Source organism: Prenolepis imparis, unplaced genomic scaffold, assembly GCF_030444845.1.
Source record: "Prenolepis imparis isolate NDT839.2.m4 unplaced genomic scaffold, iyPreImpa1.0 SCAF_7, whole genome shotgun sequence".
Taxonomy (NCBI): domain Eukaryota; kingdom Metazoa; phylum Arthropoda; class Insecta; order Hymenoptera; family Formicidae; genus Prenolepis; species Prenolepis imparis.
The window spans coordinates 6,124,965-6,146,290 of record NW_028141165.1 but is presented as its reverse complement, the minus strand read 5'-3'; the positions used below and the strand labels follow the sequence as shown (position 1 = coordinate 6,146,290).

The following is a 21,326-nucleotide window of genomic DNA, read 5'->3' as shown; positions in this document are numbered from 1 at the left end:
ATTAGAAACTTAAAGTACGATTCACATTTTATAACAAGATATTTATAAAGCTAAACACAGCTCTGACATAATATTTCGCCAATATCTATTATTATAAAATGGTTACACTATCCAGGACTTTTATTAGAAAATTGAAGTACGATTTACATTTAATAAAGATAAACAGCTGATATAATATTTCACTAATATTTATTATTATAAAATGGCTATTCGATCCGACCAGATTCTCTATTGGGTACAGTGGAAAAACCGGCCCGAGCCACGACATTTCTTTTGCGACCCGGAGAAGGAAATGCATTTACGGCGGTAAAGTGCATCGTCGTAAGAGAAAGGGGAACCCACTATTCGTGAGCGAACGCTGCCGCGGACTTTATTCGCTTCATTCAGTGCGTGATCCTTAGTCTGTCATATGTGCCGGTACCTCCTTAACCAGCTTTGAAGCATCCTCTGTGATTTTTTCTCCTCGTCAATCAGTGATAAAAAAAACGTGTTGTGTGAAGTGTCGAGATCTCTTCTCGTGCGATAAAACGAGATTCACATCACTTCGACGTTTTTTTTTAATCGATATATTAGCGGAATTTAAAAACACGTTTTTTTTCTCAATAAAAATTGACATAAATACATTTTATGTATCAAAATTTCACACCAAGACAGAAAATGGAAAAATCTGAACGTATTTAAAATATTTTAAATATATATTGAAACAGTTTATACAAGGGGGGTATTTTCAAATTCACGACACTTATCTAATATTTAGATTTGTCTATTGACCATATTGAACACTTCAAAAGTTACGAGTATCGTAGACCATTATATAAAGAAACGACTTTCTACAATTATTGTCTCTTTTACGGCGCTAAGGTTGGTTTATTTGCTAAACCATTACACAGTTTCGAGAGCGAATTTGCATGTGCTTACTCGTTAAAATCAGCGGCCTAAGCGAAGCGCGCGATTCCCCGAATTTCTGTGCATCGAATCGGCATTTCCCGCATTCGCGTATCTCTTCAAGCATGCTCGAGAATTCAATTGAGTAAACACTAATTACAACGATATTACCATCTCTTCCCCCTCTGAGGAATTTCATCGAATATGCTAAGATGACGGTATCCGGAGAACTTAACGACGGAAATCGATGAGAGCTCGATCTCCCACGTAAAAAAAAATCTAGTCGATCATTTTCCAAAGCACAAGTAAAAATTTTGCACAACAGTGACATCTTTAATAATAAACGAGGGTAACATGGCGCATCTATCGAGTTACCTTCTCGCGATCCTGCTTGTCACTCAAGCGGTGCTCGCGGAAAAGGAATCGAACATCCTGAAGTTAAGCAAACCGCAGAAGCTTGCCTCGATCGGAACCAAGACGTCAAACTTTAATACAACGGAGGAGAAGAATGAATCTAGGAAACGCTTAATTGCCTTCAGCAAGAACAATCCGGAGCTGGATTGGAAGAACTACTTGAAAATGTTCGATAAAAACGAGGAAGAGCACCGGGACCTCGATATCGATTTCATGAAGGAGAAATTCAAAAAAACGGCGAACAGCATACAGTGGCTCGCCGATCTTTATGATCCTCTTAGGTGGGCCAGAGTGCCTGGGAAACTTCAGGACGAATGTCGAAGGGACATGAAAAGGTTCCTGGACGCGCTGACAGACGGGAAAATCTGGGCCGCGAAGAGTAAGTCATTCTGATCGATCAAAGTATTAATATACTAAAACAAAAAACTTCCGAGATTTTTCTCTCATCTAGATGTTCTTATCGAATAATTTGAGTAATTTAAATACATAATGCCACAGTATTGTAATCATTGCAGTTGTCTATGTTAGAAGTAATTTAAATTCCTTATTCCGTTTCGTCCTGAATGAAGATTCTGACGAGAATGATGAATAACGAATTTTTAAGAGTGAGATGACAGAATGAGAGAGAAAGAGAAAAAAGAATAATTTTGAATTATAAATTCAACTGAATGAAAAATTATTCTTAGCGAATAATAAAAAAATTCGAATTTTTTGTAACGATAAATCATAAATCGCTTGAAGAAAATATTTTTCATTGGTGAATATTAATAAGATATCTAGAAACATTTGCATTTGTATATGTGTGATTAAATTCACGACTGTCAGTCAAGAATTACTAAAGATTTCATTATCTTAAAAAACTTTTCTTCACCTTGTAATAATCGAAATGCTCTGACCTAGTTTACAGTTTAATTTAGTAAACTCTTTGACAGCTTACAGAGTATACTACATCACGAATCTTTACGCGCTTCCCGCGAATATCGCACATTAAGGAAATGAAATTTGGCCGCTACTATCTCGAACATAACATTCAACAGGATTCAGAAGAAAATCAACACTGAAGTCATGCAAATGAATCGCGCTAAAGTATTCACATAAACTCGTAACTCGGGACTTCTTGAATTCGAAATGAAGTGCACAATTGTTTTCGCAAGTTAAAATTTATCTCAAAGAGAACTTTTTCGTATCAATCAAAGAAAAAAATATTTTGTCTCTTTTATAAACTTTCACACATTCTTTTACACACATTTTACTTTTACGCGTCACGCTATGTATTTTTAATTAGATTAATTATAGAATTTGGCGTTTTCTACAGAATAAGCTTTGTAAACATTTTTTTTCTCAGGCCCCCGATAAGATAATACAGAATAGAATAAATGCTGTATTGTTCCCCTGTAGGATTACATTACTTCTCCATCTTATATTTAATCTTACAACCAATCTTATGTCTAATGCTTTACAATATTCGCATCTCGCCTTCCTATCTTTCTCTCTCTCTCTTCTCTCTCTTTAACCTAGTTCGAGCGTAAATATATATGTGTATATTGTAATAAGCGTAAATATATATGTATATATATTTTATTTGTGTATACATACGTAAAAATTGAAGGATGAACCATAGAAATGTACACGCGCGAAGATATTTATTACGCACTGTGTGCGTTTGTATTCGGAATGTCCGATATTTCGATAATATTTCCGGTTGAGCAAGATTTCCCTCCCGACATTTGCAAATTCCTCTCCCGCTACGTGAAAATCCCTCCTCTCTCTCTAGGTGTCCAATAATGCTAACAATTTTAAAGTATTATCATAATTCACGACTCTATAATAATTCCAAACAAAAATTGCAATGATATGATACGCGGTAGGGTAAATTAAAAGGAGCCTATCTATAAATTATCTCGAGCGAGTAACAGTATCGGTAATTAAGTAATAATAACGATCGCGCACGATGCCAAAGAGAGTATATCGTTATCGCGCATGGTGCCGCCCGTGATTTTAGAAAGCTGAGAAAGGCCCGAAGGCGCAATATCGGCGACAAGCCGATGAAAGCACACACAGCTGTGCGCTCCTGCCTTGACAGCCCGGGGGGCTGCGGAGTCACCTGCGCGGCGGATTCTACAGCGACTTCCGGTCACGGCGCGCGTCCGCATTTGTCGGATGTACCCGCAGTAATAACGTCGACGGATGCGCCTGCGGCGAATCGCGCCGCGTTGTGCCATTTCGCGGCGCGACGCGAAAATTTCGAAACTGCACAATCGCGACACGCGACGCCCTGGCGCGGCAGGTGCATCTTCGAGAATTCGGACGTACGTGACGTGAACGGCGAATTCGAAAACGAGCCGAGTTGCAATTACGCCTAGAAAGCGACGCTAATTGTCAGAGATAATTGTTTTATCCCTGACACTATTAACAAGATCCTACTTTATCCCTTTTGCGGAATATGTTATTATGTACATAGAGAAATTTTGAAAAATTATAGAAAGTTAATTAAAATAATTATTATAATGAGAGAGATGAGATAAATGTGACGTGTGCATATATCTGACTTGTAGCAAAAATATATTTGAAATACATTTATAAACCTTCGCTCCGCAATATGTAATGTTTTATACGCGTCATTGGAAATAATTTTGAAAAATTATGGAAAGCTAATTAAATTAATTAATATAATAAGAAAGATGAGAAATAAATGTTACGTATATGTATCAATTGTTATCGCGGAGAAAGATTTAAAATACATTTAAATATTCACTTCGCAATATAGTTTTATACGTGCCAATAAAAATAATTTTGAAAAATTAGAGAAAGTTAATTAAATTAATTAATATAATAGGAGAGATAATAAATGTGACGTGTATGTCATCGCGAAAAGCGAGAATATATTTAAAATGCATTTGTGAAACGCTGGTTCCGCAATATATAGTTTTATATACGCGCGTTGACGAAAAAAAAAAATAATTACGTTAAGCAACGCGATCGAATGAAATAAGCGAAAACAATAAACTTGGACAATTATCAAGTCGCCGCGCGGCGCAGGCAATAAAAAGTTGCATCGGCAATTTCGCGTCTCTATCGTGTCCAGGATTGTTTCCAAATGCTCCCCGAGCTTTGCTGCATTGCGCAATTTCTTTCGACGTCTCCCCCCCTTCCATCCCCCGATCACGTGACAGCTGTCATAATACAACAACGAGTCATTATTCCTAAAAGCCAGGTCGTCATTGTCATTAATCCGACCGACGCCGTTACGCCATTGTTGCAAATTCCACCGCCAAAGTGTCCAGCACCGTGGCTTTGCGGCTCAAGACAATTCCTGTAGCGCGACTTTACAGCTCTTTCTAACCACGTAATAAATCATGTATATAGGCGCGGATTATAAAATTATGGGGTCCAACAACTCAACTTTCGCCGAGAAGTCAGACCTAAAGTCAAATTCCGTAGTGAGACTTTATAACTCCACCTAACTACGCAATAAATTGCATATATTGTATATATATATATTATAGACACAAATTATATAAAATTATAGCGTTTAAGAAATTGAACTTTCGCAATTTAACTTGTGAGTCAAATCATCCTTCTGATACATATAATAAACGCGTGTCTCGCGGAAAATTGTCTAACGTGAAACTATTTCACTGCTATACATTTATAATACGGCTTGTTAAAATTTTCCCCGCGTGTTTATTTGCATGTTTATTTGCGTAATACCAATGCATCTAGATTATCGCACAAAATTGATCGCTTTCGCGATAACGCAGAAACGAGGCGCGTTACGTTTCTTAATAATAATAATGCGGTGCGTTCGACCGACACACGAACATATCGTCGACATATGCAATCCGCCCCGAATGCACTTTCTACTCTCGTGGTCAGCGCGCGAGTCTTGCGTTTTACGTAACTGACAATGAACCTTCCGTCGAAAGGAGTCCGTAATGTAATCGGGTTCTTCGAGTAATTTGAGAAATTTTATTTTATACCGCTCTCGATGCATACTCACTTTCAGCGAGAGATCAAAGAGATGAGAGGAGAAAAAAGTTGTATCAAAACGCGCAGCATCCGGGATCTGAAGCGGATCTGGAGCGATCTCTCGAGAGTTTTCTCGAAAGAGAGTGAGAGAGACAGTGCAAACGCTGACACGCGTATATTCGTGCGAATTTTTCGCACGTCGTTGCGCACACTTTATTCCTCCACGATATCCTTCGCGATCTCGGAAGAAGATCTTTCTCTCTCTCTCTCTCTTATATATATACCTTTTTTGAGAGAAAGACGCGATAAGAGTCATAAGAGCGACAGCGCGTTTATCTCGCTCGTTCCGCTCCGATAATCGACAATATTTCTCTCGACGCTTCATCTGGTTTTTATTTCTCTTTTCAGTGTCGGACGCGAGCGGCCGTTACTCTTCGCAATTCCATTTCGGCAATGGCTTTTGGTTGGGCTCGAACAGCCTTTGCAAAGAGCTCAATGTTAGCGAGGGAAAAAGAGTAACGGACGACGACGAGCAACCGCCCTTTCCTCTCAAATTTCACGTTGCGAGGTTTTACTTAAATCTCCCGAAGGAAGTCGATTTTTCGGTAAGTCATTAGGCCTCATTAGGCTTTTTCGCCATTTACGATCAAACTTATTTGTGCTCACTGAGAAAAAAATTAAGAAAGAATGATTCCAGAAAAGTTCCCACCAATTGTTAAATATATTTTACTTATTCATTTATGTATATATTATATAACGATATAATTATTCCTATGCATGTTTATAAATATACATAAATATAATAAATAAATAAATAATATAATAAATACGTAAATATATTTTGTATACTTGGTGCCAATAATTATATGGTTGAATAAATAAGATATATTAAACAAATTAGGTAGAGTAATTATTGTTTGCTTTGTCTTTCGACTTTTTTATCAGTTAGTTTACATCCTGTTGCAATTTTATCATCGCCACGGTCGATTACATTGCACATAGCAGGGTGCAACGAACCAGATATTATGACACGAGGCGCGTTTCGTGGATTACTGTATTTACTACTCGACGACAGTTTCACCATCCCGAGTGCGCTTTCGAGTACCTACACCGCGATTGTGGATAAACTACTGCGCGGGAATTAATTAAGCGCGCATATATCGACGCCACGCGCAAACTGATGAAATCGTCACGAGACGAACGCACGTTTATCAGGATTATTCATCAGTCATTCATTCGCGCGTTGCATGACTGTTGTAAATAACCCGCGATGACAGTCGCACGAAAATCGATGAAAACATCATCGTGCGATTAATTTAGTCATTTCATATTTCTAATAAGACGGAGATGTTTATAATGTGTTTTTAGCTACAAGTTTGCTCGACAGTTGATGATTTAATTGACATTTCCTTTTCTAAAAAAGATATATAAAGTCGATACTCGCATATATCAAAGTTTATTGTTGTCGCTGTTTCGCGATGCTCATTGGCTGTCAAGATTCACGTTGTATATAACGCACAATGCGAATCGAAACAGTTTATCAGCATCGCGGAAAAGATGCAACAATACTTGCGAGAATTGACTTACAATTAACATGCCTTTCTTAGAAAGGAATGTTATAATATTTTAAATTCGATTAATATTTTTGACAATTATCAGCCAATTTTTGTCAAAAAATATCAATCGCGGATAAGATATTATAATATATATTATTTAAAATATATTATTTTAATATTTTCACATATTATATACATCTTCATTACCGCTATAAAAATGTTATAAAATAAATAATTTCTCACTCACCGATACGTGCAATAGCGGAGGAAGTTGTAGTACACAGCACACATTGATCTGAAAACAAAATAATCATGTAAGCTAGAAATTTAATTAGCAAATTTTCGCTTTATTAATATTTTTTGACAGAAATCAGCTGATTAAAGCGTTAACTCGATTAATATTTTTGACAGTTATTAGCTGATTTCTGTCAAAAAATATTAATCGAGAATAAGATATTATAACACATTATTTACAACATATTACTATTTAAATTTTTTAACATATTATTATTTTAAAATTTAATTAGCAAATTAATACTTTAATCAACTAATTTCTGTGAAAAAATATTAATCGAATTTAAACAAACTTTATATTATTTTTTAAAAGATATCATTTTCTTAACATAAAACTGAAAAATGGCGCGCTTGTGTTGTTCTAGTTTGAACTAAATAATATATAAACTTATATATTGCATTATAAATAATTCACGCGAAATAATATATTTTGTTCAATCGCAATGTTTCGATAATACAAACGGGAAATTTTTCGAACGATTACGTAGCTTATTATTAGCATATATGTGTCAATTATGTATTTTCTCCTTATACCTGGCATCTATTATCATTTATCATTATATATATCCGGATTGGAAATTCAATTTATGCATATGTATTATAAGCATATATTTATTTTGTATTACAAATTATTGTGAATTAATCGCGGTTCAAATAAACTGACACAGTGCGTCATAAACTGGGTTAATAAATAATTCATATATAACAGAGCATATATCAAAAATACCTTCAAATTTTGTTATATTTATGAGTAGATAGACAGAGTATAATACATATAAAAATACATTGCATCTATGTATATATTTAAAAAAAGAATAGGTCAATGTGTGCTGTTGATATAGTACGTAATTCATATGTCAGTGTGTAATCTTATCTTACGTAAAACATATGAAATATTATTTATTATTAAATTAATTATGAAAGCGCTCTCGAGAATTTGTAAATATGCAAGCCTCATGTACCTATATCTATCACATTATTTTCAATAACTTCAATTTTAATTCTGTAAAATTCCCTAGATTGAATATTTCGATATTTTATTATATATTTTTATTTCTATATAAAAAGTAATAATAAAAATTCTATTCTTTATTTTTTTGAAATTAAATAATTTATAAAAGAGATTTTTGTTTCTTTTAAAAATGGTCTATCTATCTATATCAAAATTCCAATTCTCAAGTCCTCTCTCGTTTTAAAGAATAGAACACTTTAAAACTTTTTATTAAATCGGTTGAATTATTTGATATTTGGAAGTGTTCAATATAAATTTAATTTAATAAAATAACATAAAGAACATAATGTATGTGCGTGTACTTCAAAATATTTTCAATTTTTCTCTCTTCTTTATTTTACAAAAAAATTTTAATACTTTTTTAAATTTAAATCGTAATTTTACACTGCAAATAAGTTTGGCAATCTTGAACAACATTAACTAAACAAACTGAATACACGCCATCAACAAATGCCATATTTATATCTGAAAAAAACTTTCACAATGGTTCATCTCGAATTACTATCTAAGGAAAACCGAACAAAGTTTAAAGATGATAAAACCTGTCTCAAGTTCACCGAAAACAGAAGAGGATATTAGATCGCAGATCGAGTATTTCGTGTTAAGTCAAAGATCTAGTAACAGCTGGCGAGCCAGTTTAACTTCCGATTAATAAAATAAAATTTCTATTCGCCCTAATAAGATTGCTCAATGATTTAACTCCAAAAGTTCTCCTCAGTAGTATTGTTTCAAAGCACTGAGAAAGCACCACCGGTGCTTCCCGCTTCTAATCTTATTATTCTCGCAAAGTTGGGCGATATCATTGTGTTAATTATTGGAGTTTCCCTCCTAAGTAAGCCATTTCACGATTCGCACACTGATTTGCGCAATTTCCCGATGCAAGATATAAGTTATCGTTAAATAGCAAAAAAAAAGCATCGTGTCGATCCAGAAAGTTAGGACTTCCAAATTCAATAAAATCGGGCTCTTATCGAGCTAAAAAAAAGCCTTCTTCCCGCTTTATCGACTGTGGACGGAAGAACAAAAGAAAAAAAAAGAAAATAAACCACTGCACGTGGTGCGTCACGCCAAGGGTCGACGAAAAAAAAGTGAAAACTGCGTTTTTTTTCGGAATTCCCGTTTCCATTGCCGCGCAATCGATAGATGAACGCGAAGATTATAATCTCGAACATTTTCGGGGCGGATTCGACTTCGCTGTATTTTTTTATAAAATCCGAAAATCGCGAAAAAAATCATTTTAATCTAGGCAAAGGATTTACTCCGGTGGATTGGATTAAGCGTCGAAAAAGTTTGCAATATTCATCGCTTATCTTTTTGTGTAAAAAAAAACCACGTAAACAATGAACGTTAGCCGTTTTTCAAGAAATATATTTTTCTGTCAGAATTTTTTGCAATAAATCGATATATATACATGTACGTATCTTTAGATAAATTATTAGTATTTTTTTAGATAGTATCTTTGCAATAAGTGTAGAAAGATATTAGAATGTTGAGGGAAAAAATCCTGCCTCTCTCTGTCTCTTTCGCAACAAGATTTATTAATCAAATAACTTTCGCGCGCGCGTAGAGGAAAAAGAACACATTCCTCACTCTCTAACGACATCGTTTCATTTTCTTTCCAGACACGTCAGGTGTTTTTGGGTCTCTGCCTACCGGGTACATGTGGTCGCGCATCTCTGACCTCGATGCTAAGGGCCAGCGCTGATAGGGTCGAACGCGAGGGCAATTCGACCTATCGATCGAGCGGCCCGAAGATTCACGTTGTTGCGGTAAAGCCCGTGCCATCTAGCAATTACTGTGCCTGGCGGGATCCCAAATTTTACGTCCTCTCGTGAGTAATCTTTAAAATTCTCTTACAGCCTGAATACGCTCGTAATAAATTGTTTATACTCGGACGGGATTTATTGGCGTTCGGACGGTAGACTTTACGATGACTTCTCGCAATTACGCAATTCAATATTGCTATAAATGCATCAATTCAGCCGAAAGGCACAACAACGTACCGCAACAATATTATTGTTGTTTAACTCCATTTTGCAAATATTGATCTGAATACATATAATCACTATCTGCTTATATTGTTTAATATTGTGTTTATAAATACAATACACACATACATTTACATATATATACACACACACATATGTATCTATGTGATTTTTTATAACATTTTAAATGAGACACTTGAGCTATCTAACGAGCCAACTTGGAAAATTTCATTCCGGGACATGATGCTTTGACAGAAATTATGTAACTACCGTACTTTTGGCAGAAACGCGAGGATATCTCTCCTCCTCTTATATAGACACGAATACTTGAATACTAAAGTTGATTCTCCTGAGATATTGAAAAAGAATCGAAACCTCGAGCAACATTTATTTTCTGTCGATCGAAATATTTATTTTCAATTTGAATATTATTTTATCAAATTGCATTTGTATGCGTATTATTCGAATAATTTGAACGATTTAATGAAAGAATTTTTAAACTAGGTGCATGCTTGAATAAAATATTATAGTAAAAATTGCAATATAATTTTTGTCATCGTGTGTGGAATACACTGACATATATTTATGATAATAAATATTCTAACGTCGTTATATTCCCTTTAGCCAACAAGCGTTGCAAAAAGGAAGTATATTTTTTTATGTAATTTGTACTGTAAAATTTCTTTCATGTGTACACAATAGTTTTAAACTAAAATATCGATGATTTTTTTTTATAGTGAAGAGGAGTCAATTTCTTTCCAACGAAAAAAAAAAAAAAAACAAGCAATATCGCCAAAGTCCGAAACATTTACATCGATATTCAACATCAGAGTGTATTCTAAAAGCTTTATTTACTTCGATGCATGCACCGTTATGCAGTTTTCGCTTTATTGATTTTTTACAAAGTATGCTCCGCGTGATGAAATTGATGAACGATAGAAACATGTGGAAAATTCCGATGTCCATCTATCGATATTGCTCGATGTTGATTTACATTTATCTGAGCAAAATTCTGTGAGATATATATATATATATATATATATATATATATATTCTTATACATTCGTTTCCAAACAAACACGGAACGATTCGTATTTACGAAAGGCATAATTGCACGTTTCCGTAATACAGTTATGGCGATTGATGTAGAAGTTTTGCAATCGCATATTACAGTACCGGCCAAAATTATATCACCTTTTGATTTTTTCAGCATAACTTGTTTTAAAGTGCACGGATCTCTACACGAATCATAACATATTTTGAAGGACGGTATAACATATATTGAATTATAATTCAATGTTATACCAACCTTCAAAACATGTTATGATTTGATAGAGATCCGTGCACTAAACAAGTTATGCTGAAAAAATCAAAAGGTGATATAATTTTGGCCGGTACTGTATATCGCTACGCGATCGGACGGAAAATTTTATTTTCCCGAATATAATTCGCTCCGATGTCTATAAAATCAAATCTGCTTAAAAAACCAAAAATTAATATATGACGTGACATGATAAAAAAAGACACGTCGTAATTAGACATGCATGTGGCAAGTTTTAACAATAATTAATTATACAACCTCTCTTATAACCTCTCGCGAAAAATAAAATCCGTTCATGTAGCGACGATAATCCTTAAAAATGTCCCTAGTAAATCCTAGAACGTTATATAGAATTTTTTGTTCTCAGAAAGAAACCTTTTATTCTCGCGAAGAAATTTACGATTTTTAATAACACATAACTATAAAAAAAACTTTCTCCTGAATTTTTATGTCTGTAGGAAACTAATATCTCGGTAACAATAACGTATTCTTGCGATGCAAATGCAGTTAATGGAAATTTTCTCAATTAGATGCAAATAGATGCATAAACAGATTAAAAGTGAACTATAATATATATACAAACAAATTATACCTCTAAATCTACGACTGAGAACCTAGTTTAAGTTCTCGCTGTATATAACTGATGCAAACTGTAATGAACTGAAAGAGACTACCGAAGAATATATGTATACATTACTGATCGCGTATATTGCAGTTACGGCTTTCGAAAAGTTTGATCAGCGACAGAAGTTATGTCTATGACGTGCGGGGAGAGAAAGAGAAAGAGAGAGCAGGAGCTCAGACTAATTCTGGACTACATGGAGTATAACCCAAAGTTCGGGCTTCGTGTTAATGGGGCTTCGCGTGTGGAAATACACGTATATGTGGTCTTTCGAGAAACTCGTAGGCTTTTTTTTACTCGCGTTCACGATCGAAAGTTGCACTTTGGCCGAACGCACCGTCCACTGTTTCCTTTTTAATCGGCATAAGATAGGGAACGCGATCTCGCCGTCGACACGCTCGATTATTTATATTACGCGGTCGAGAAACGCGCATCGCGGCCGTATTACGTAAGCGGTGCACCCGCGGAGAGAAAGAAAGTAACCGGAAAGTGTGTTGCGCACGTGAACACCTGACGGTGTTATACGTCAGTAAAGTGATATCGCGCATACCCGCAGGCACCCGGTGCATTAACATCGTGGCAATGAATTAATATCGCGAGATATTTTTCGCCATTGCGCAATCGTCAGGCAATATATGTATACATATGTACCGTGATGTACTTGGTTGTCACTCGCGATTAGATAAATGAAGATGTCACATTCCCCGCGAAAGCGAGAATAAGCTCGATCGTGTACAAGCTTACGTATATACGCGTGTGCGTGTTTCGAAACCAAAAACATAACCGAACGAGACAATCTAAGCGTGCAAACTTAATCGAGAAGTCTATCGAACGCTTATGAACGCTTTCAATTTAACTTTGAGCATGAAGTTAACAACTTCGATCTTAACTCACAGAGTCCTTAATATTCCTCAATTTGAAAGAGAAGCCTCTTCGCGGCAGGAAAGCAAAGTTTACACGTAGATAAGTTATGTACGGAACGCAAACCGAAAGCACCCGGAACAAGTCCGAGGGAAGAGCGACTCCTCCCCTTCTTCCTCTTTCACGCCAAGTTTTCTAATTTGCGCCCGCCGGGAAGAAAAAATTGGCGACCGGCTGTTTGGTGTTAGTGCCAAAGAGTGCCTATATAGGCACTTAGCATACTTTCGCGGTTGCGTTTCACTCGTCTATCGAGAGGAAAGAGAAAAAGAGAATTGCGATACGCGTCGATCTCGCATTGCGTAATGGCGCTCGCGCGATCTGACGTTTGCAAACAAGGTGAGCACAAATAGCGAGCCGGACGCGACATATCAGATGTCAAATTGAGCAAGTGTCATTGCGCAGAGAAACACGACGCAACCGCCGTCCTAGTCTTTTTCTAAGATGGCAAAAGAGTTACTGCGATACGCGCACCGATCCTCTTCTAAACGTCATGTAAAAAAATTGCGTAATTCTCCGGTTGAAATAATTAACTCTGCCGTCTAAATGAGAACGGAATGCTTTATCGTTATCACCTATATATTTATATATAAAATATAATATATAAATACATCATATATTTAAAATTATTATAGGTATATACACAAATTTATTGAATAAAAAATTCAAATTAAAAATATGTGTATATAATTGTTAAATTTGAATTTTTTATTCAATAAATTTGAATATATATATAAAATGTAATAAATTGTATGCATTTTCGGACATGCGAGCCCCACACTTCGTGATTTCACGTTGAATACATTTCGAAGAAATGCATATTTTTGCATCGATTATCTTAATCGTTTCCTTTTCATATTACGTATATAAATAAGATGTTGCCAGTCGGCGATCATGTCATTCACGTATAACACTCTATTACATGTTCATTCATTCATATCTATTTTTATCAATTATCCTACCTAATTTTGTAAAGATACTGATGTATAATAAGATTCTTGACTTTAATTAAAAGTTTGTCATATAATTTACGTGACTATAATTTTTAATAGTCGTGAAAAAATAATGATAACCTTAGTACTAATACAATTAGAATGACCGAAGATTAGATTAAAAATTAACATTGTGGAAAAAAAATTGCATCGATATAATGATGAGTTATTTGACAAGTGTCTCACGTATTACGTTCACAATCGTTAAAAGACCGATACTTTCTGGTGCGATATTACCGCGATATTATTACATAGCATTGGTTGTTGCGTAAAGGCAACTATTTTATATAGGTTTGCTAATTGCAAGTGTGAAAAACGGAAAAGCAGCTTTCTTTTTCTTCTCGTCGGCCTAGAACGTTAATCATCTCCCTATGTCGGGAGAGACACATGTTACGTAATTCGTAAATGTAATTACAAAGCATACGTTGGACGGCCGGACACGCATATATGCCGTCGAGGAAATAAAAACAATAAAAATAAAATTGACTTGCAATATCCTAATAGTGACCCGCGGACAGACAATTTTCTACATCTACTTTTGTATTATATCGATCTATGTAGCAACGTTACCTTTTATCCAGGTGAGAGAATGTAATTTCGAGAAAATAGATAAATTATATAGAATAGAATTCGCAGATGCAAATCTTTAATGAGATTTTTGCAATTCTCAACTCAGTTGCGTAAAACTCACGTATCTTCGCGAATTTTAAATTAAAATTGAACAGCTGATTAGCCAATAGACATGCGTTGCTCAATTTATGCAATCATACGATTTGAAAACGATTTTCAATATTCGATTGTCGGTGCATACGCGATACCGAGAATAGTCGCTTTATGCCTAAAAAAAGAGTACATTGATATCGATTGCCGTCGCAATTGAAAGCCGTGGCATGTATAGTTGGGACAAAGTCCTTTAAACCTGACGATGCTTCGAACGTCCCAGTTGGAACTATAATATTGTACATACTATTGCGGATACTAACGTGACGCGTCCTTGCGGTGCATAACAATGATGAAATAACGAGACGACGACGCGGGATTGTCAAACGCGTTGCCGGGAAATTACACAGTTCAACTTTCAAGGAGACTTACAATCTAATGGCCCGATTTCACGGCTCGTGCTTGCTTCCAAAAGTCGTTTCGTGATATAGAAAAAGAGAGAGAGAGAAAGAGAAAGAGAAAGAAAAAGAGAGACCAGTTCGCGCAAATTTAATCATGAAAAATATCAGCTTTCAGATACGCATCGTTTTCCGATTTTCTTTTCCGAAATGCCTCAAAATGATTTTCAAATAATGAGCGAAACGATAAATCGTACCTATATATGAGAGTAGAAATGCATCTCGAATCTCTCGCTCCCAATACAAATACAATTTGTTCTGCGAATAAATCCAACTGCGTTATTACTTTACAAGGGTAATAATAGCGTCATCGTTTTAGACAAGAACGATGTCAGTTCGCAATTTATTATTGAGTCGTGTATCCCCGAGTCATTTCGCTGCCGAGAGTAAAGTGAAAAAAAGAAAAAAAATTCTACATCCTCGTATTACTCTCCTAAAGCGGCCTAAGACAACACAGATAAATCAAATGGCATAAATAAGGCTCCCCAGGCAGCGACGAGCACATGTTAAGTTATTACGGTCTTAAATTACTGCGCTGAATCGATAGTTGCTTCATCTCGGCATATGGCCTTCTTCTAATCCAATATGTATGATCGATAAGATTGCGGTAAATAATTACATCGTTAACGAACACATAACATTTTTTCCGTTAATATCCTATATAAAATATTTATTAAACTTCGGATTATTTATTTATATATTAACACAAATTGCGCTGAATAAATGATGCCAATTTTCCAAAAAATATGCAATAAAGATAAGTTTAATGCATAAATTTGAAAATTAATATTAAAATATTTAACAAAGTTTTATGATATTGTCGGTATTAATATATTCGAGGCGGAATACAAATAATACATCGGATTAAACGGTGAATCAAGTTTCCGATATATAACAACGGTAAAGTCAGAATAATCAATTGCGACCTAAATCTCGAGATACGTGTGTACAACTCAGTTCACCAAGTTACTTGGAATGAGAGCAAAATTGTGTGGATCGTAAATAATCCTTGCGCGTGCAATATGTCACAACCCTCACGTTATCTTTCAAAAATTGTTGTGGATAATGGTAACCATACATCGCGGCTACGTCCACTACGAAATCATGTGACAGATGGTTATATGTGCTTTAAATTTTGACACAGACGCTTTTCCGGTATCTCTCTCTTGAAACGCAAATTAAAACGATATTCCCCACGTTTGTATACAGATCCAAGATAATATTTGCGCGACAGCAGAGTTCGCGCTTGATAAACAAGGCGACAAGTTAGTTTATTTTTCGTCAGAAACGTCGCCAGAAATTTAAACACCAATCAATTTTAACAAAAATTTTAAATATTCGCACGGAATAAATGGTCGGAAAAAGAAATTTATTACTTTCGAGTCTATTATTTACTCTGCTCCGATGTAGATTAATGTTTAACACACAATCCGTTATCGAAACGGAAATAAAATGCGTAAGCTTTCTTACGGAAGTGGGAAGGAAATTGTGCTAATCGTGCTCAGTTAAAAGATTGACCCTCAAGAGGTGCTGAGATGTCCGGAGTGCAATTATGCTCTGACCGACCGTGCATCGCGCGCATGCACTTACACGCATGTGTGTATTGCGGACCTAATTACGTAAGATTATAGAAAGCCACCGTGAGCGCAGCGTGAAAGTGTTCGCGCTGTCATCTGCATTCTGGGAGAATGCGGGCCTCGCCACGGATGCAAATCGTGTCCCGAGTACGTTTGGGTCCAATCCATTAAATTGTTTACGGAAATGGAAACCGTCAGATGTGCAGCTATATTATACCATACGTTGTATCTGGCTTATCCCCCGCGTGTGATTTCAATAAAGCGATCTCAATTGCATTTACACACACACACACAGATATTTGTTATACAAAAACAAAAGCATTAATCATCGACATGCCATTTTATTTTCGCGCTCTAGTATTTAGTTTCGATTAAAAATCAAATTTAAAATGAAAATTTATATCGAAATATAGGATAGAATTGAATTAAATTCATATCGAGTTCATATTATATTTTAATAAAGTACAGCATTTAATTTCTGAGAAATAATACTATGTGGATTTAGAAAATCAATTTAGTTCCAGTATTTCTCTATATACATATCTAATGTCGCGTGGGGAAAAAAAATTATAAATTATGTTTTACTCCTAACTCTTAAATCTTAAATATATGTATATAGATTCTGCGCAAGTTTGAATATATCTGATAAGTAGTATGATCTTACAATAGACATGTCGTGGGATTGCAATGTGAAAAATCTTTTAACGCGTTGTCAACATGTTACACGAAGGTGCGCGACGCTGATAAATGTTCCCCCATCGCGAGAGCTGATAAACGAGGATATCAGAAATGTAACAAAGAAACGAGATTAAATCGCATAAATATTTAAACGTTAAGACTGAGAAATAGGCACCTTGATGACGTAAGGAGTCAAATGCGTTGAATTGACTCATCTAATCAATTGACGGCAGTCTTCCATTAAGAAAAAAAACAATTACAAACTAATTAAACTTATAAATTAATGTAGTTTAAAAAAAAAGTGGCTCTGATTCAGATTTAGACCAGTTTTCAACGATTTCGTGGCGACTGTTTGCGATTTATTCCCATGGCAAAGTGAGAAGTGAGCTCGGAAAAATGAGAAAAAAAAGCTTTTTTAGCCGATGAAAGTTTGCGAGCTGCGAGGGTAGTCAAAGGATTAAATCAGGACAGCGACAATACAGGGTGGTAAGAAAGACGAAGAAAAAAAAGAACGAGAAAAAAAGTCGCGACGGAAACTTTCTTTGTGAAACTTTTGTTTCGGACCGCTTCAGATCGCTTTTGCTTTTTTCCCCCTCTCTTCGCCAAGATTCGCAGGTAGTAGCGCGTTAAAATGGGTCAAATGTGAAGAAAAAGAAGAAAGTCCGTGTTGCCACACTATTTTGCGCGGAGAGAGCGGTGTATAAGCCGCGGCAGAATGTGCTGTGGGGAGATAAAGAAATCCGCAAAAGTCTTTTCTCCCCGCCTGATTCCGACAAAAATAATAATTTAAAACTGACAAGAAGATATAAGGCGGAAGTTTCTACGGCGACAATAATGTGCGGCCTGAGAAAATTCACTGTCCAAATTCGCATCATCTATTTTCGTCCGGTTTTTGTGGTAATCGGTGATGCGGAAATACGCAAATAAGACATGCTCTATAAAGTAACGCTCGATATTTCACAATCAAATATATAATAAAAAATAAATATAATAAATCGTAGAAATTTAACGTGAAATTTTGAAAGTAATATATATAACATAAGAAAACCCCCCTTTTCATGTTTCCACATTTTCAAAGAGTATCCGTAACAGCTATGCTGTATTTGCAAATAATATACTGAAATACTTCAAAAAACAATAACATTCCTATGATAATGAACGTCGATCAATTTGAGTGAAAATCAATTTATAAATCCCTTTAAATACAAAATACGGAGATATTATTAAATTGTCGTCAAATTATTTTGCAGCACGTCGATCAATTATAAATCCCAATCATGCGTTAATCTTTAAAGTGAAAATTTGATATCACGTTTGATGGTTCCCCGTAAATGAAGCACGGTGTCAATTTTTCATCACAAACCTATCAGTGGATTCCACGTCCATCGTGATTAATCGCATCACAATTTAGAACTGAATTGCGAATTACGAATTCACGGACAGTATTTTAATACCGATGAAATCTTTACACCGATTAAAATCCCCAATTTAAACCAGATAATTATGCATCTCGTCTAAAATCGGCTATTAAATTTCACAATGCGTGCTAGCAGAAATATCCAGAGTAAATTCTTGTATAACGCAATATTTTACGCAGAAAAAAATTGCAATAGGAGCCTTGTATACCTGCAGCAAATCACCGTCATATAACACAGTGGATAAATTTCAAATTATGAAATATTTTATACTCTTTTTATAATAAGCAATGTTTTTTTTTTTTGCTCGAATATTATACACCCCATAAATATGATATAACGTGAAATTATATAATACGGAGTATATCTTCCGTGTTATACAAAATTCTACTGTATACAAAATGTGTGTGTATATACATATATATTTAATATTATTAAAAAAGTTCAAAAAAATCAAGATCGGAGATACAGTCGCTAAAAAAATCTTTTTATAGCATTCCATATAAAAAATAGAACATACATTGGGCACATTTAATAATGAATGCGGGAACATATGCGTACTTTTTATCGTAATGAATGTAGTTAAAACATTAATTTCTGAGAGAGATTAAATTGGAGAGTATGACTGCGGAAAATCGCACAGATAGTTTCCCCGAGTTTTATCTCCCGGAACATTAAGCTCTTTCGCGAATCCAATAACCGTATGGCCGATACATTGTCCAACCAATTGAAAAAATTAGCACGCTTTTTTATAGTATATTTCGGTAATATTTCGTTATTAAATTGGCACGGATTCATAATCGATTTGTTTTTCAATTCTCCTTTCCGATATCATATCGAATGCGTTTATAAAGCGATTGTATAAGCGCGAAATGACTTGCGAAATTTCCGGCCGCGTATGTATATCATCACAACAATGTATAAACCCATCCATCCCTCTATGATGCAATGCATGAACGCTGAATGCAGAAGTTAGTATTGTTAGCGGCGAACAAAAGTGATGCGCGCGTGGCTATAGAACTCCTTGCGTTTCCACTTTACGAGCCAAGTGTAAAACCGTGACTAAAAGCGTCCCTAAAGACGATGAGTTCTACCATCGTCATTAGATGATCCGCTTAATCTTTCACTCGCCATATACCTCAGCTAAATTAGCGTTAACTTTACGTGCCCTCGCTTGGTTTTGTGATAACTCTATTACATTACGAGAGTTTCTAAGCAATCCTATATATATACAAAGATTTATTTATTCAAATTCATTAAATTCATTATTATTATTATAATTTAATTAAATGAGAATTTATCATTTAATTTAATGCATTATCTAATAATTTTAATGCGCTTCTCTAAAATTTAGAAAGATGCAGTAAAATTTAATTTACTAAGAGATTTTAAAACATATTCCTATATAATTAACTTCTAATTATATCGTATTATTCTCTTTACTTTTGATAAATTATTAATAACTTATTACAGCATTTCAAATAAATTTGTTTTATACTTCAAATATTCATATTATTCAAATATTTATATATTTGTTAATATATTATATTCACATCATTATATTATACATTTATAACACATGTTGTTATAAGATATTTATGCATTTATTATATCGTATAAAACAATAACTGTAATTTATCATGAAAAGAGAATAAGTTTTAAATGATTTTGATATTCTAAATAAACACCAACATAAGATTGTAAAAAAAAAAAAGAAAAACTTTTTCTATTTCCTAGAATTGCACAAATTTGCAATTTTAAATTAATTTCGCAATATATGAACTGCGTATAAGAAATATATAATCTGTACTCTTTATTATATTATTATATGTATTCTCAATATTTATTTTAACTTTAACTTTATTTAATTCACTTTAGAAATTGTTTCATAATAAATTTATTAAACTGTTATTTCAGAGCCATTGGCGGCGCGATATTGATATTGATGATCTGCGCGACCATTTATGAATACAGATCGTTTTCCCCGGTCGGGGACATCGAGTCCTCGAGCGTGTCGAATAACAACGACAAGACCAATGATTTCGTAGATAAGAATCTGAATCAAGACCGCAGAATCTCGATGGGGCAAGAGAACGGTCAAGAGCTGATCGAAAAGGGGACGAAGAATCCGCAAAAAGAGAACCCTATTCAAGGAAAAAATGATGGCGAAGGTCGTTGACATATGTATATCTCGTCGATACATCTTCTCGAACCGGATATTCTTTAATTTTTTTTTTAACGTCACTTTTGTCGTCACTTTTTTTCAGGATTCTGGCTCAGATTCTTGCTCGCCTTCAGCCCCACCGTCAATGGAAGCAAGATTATTAATACCGAACCGGCGGCCAAGGATAGTCTGACTTGTCTTCACGGTCTTCGGGTATTCTCCTTGGGATGGGTCGTCATGGTGCACACGTATCTCCAGGTCTTTTCCATCGCGGGTAATTTCACGAAAGAATTTCCGAAAAGACGAAATTTTCCCAACTGAATGAAATCGAGAAGTACCTCATAGGAGCATCGAGAACACGCTGATGTAAATTGTATCGTCATTAACAGCACTTAAACTGATT

General features: G+C 35.0%; 1 protein-coding gene across 4 annotated transcripts in view; it reads left to right on the top strand.

Moving 5' to 3' along the window:
• The first annotated feature begins 382 nt into the window (after nt 1-382).
• Nucleotides 383-21,326, top strand: part of LOC145939104 (nose resistant to fluoxetine protein 6) — a 28,081-nt gene continuing 7,137 nt past the window's right edge. For 2 of the 4 annotated variants that reach the window (XM_083043220.1, XM_083043219.1), the window contains exons 1-5: nt 383-1,678; nt 5,677-5,873; nt 9,753-9,961; nt 20,677-20,930; nt 21,027-21,197. In XM_083043220.1, the coding sequence (XP_082899346.1) occupies nt 1,240-1,678; nt 5,677-5,873; nt 9,753-9,961; nt 20,677-20,930; nt 21,027-21,197 (1,270 nt within the window). In that variant the 5' untranslated portion in view covers nt 383-1,239. The remainder of the gene's footprint in view (nt 1,679-5,676; nt 5,874-9,752; nt 9,962-20,676; nt 20,931-21,026; nt 21,198-21,326) is intronic. The other 2 variants (XM_083043217.1, XM_083043218.1) reach the window with 2 other exon arrangements.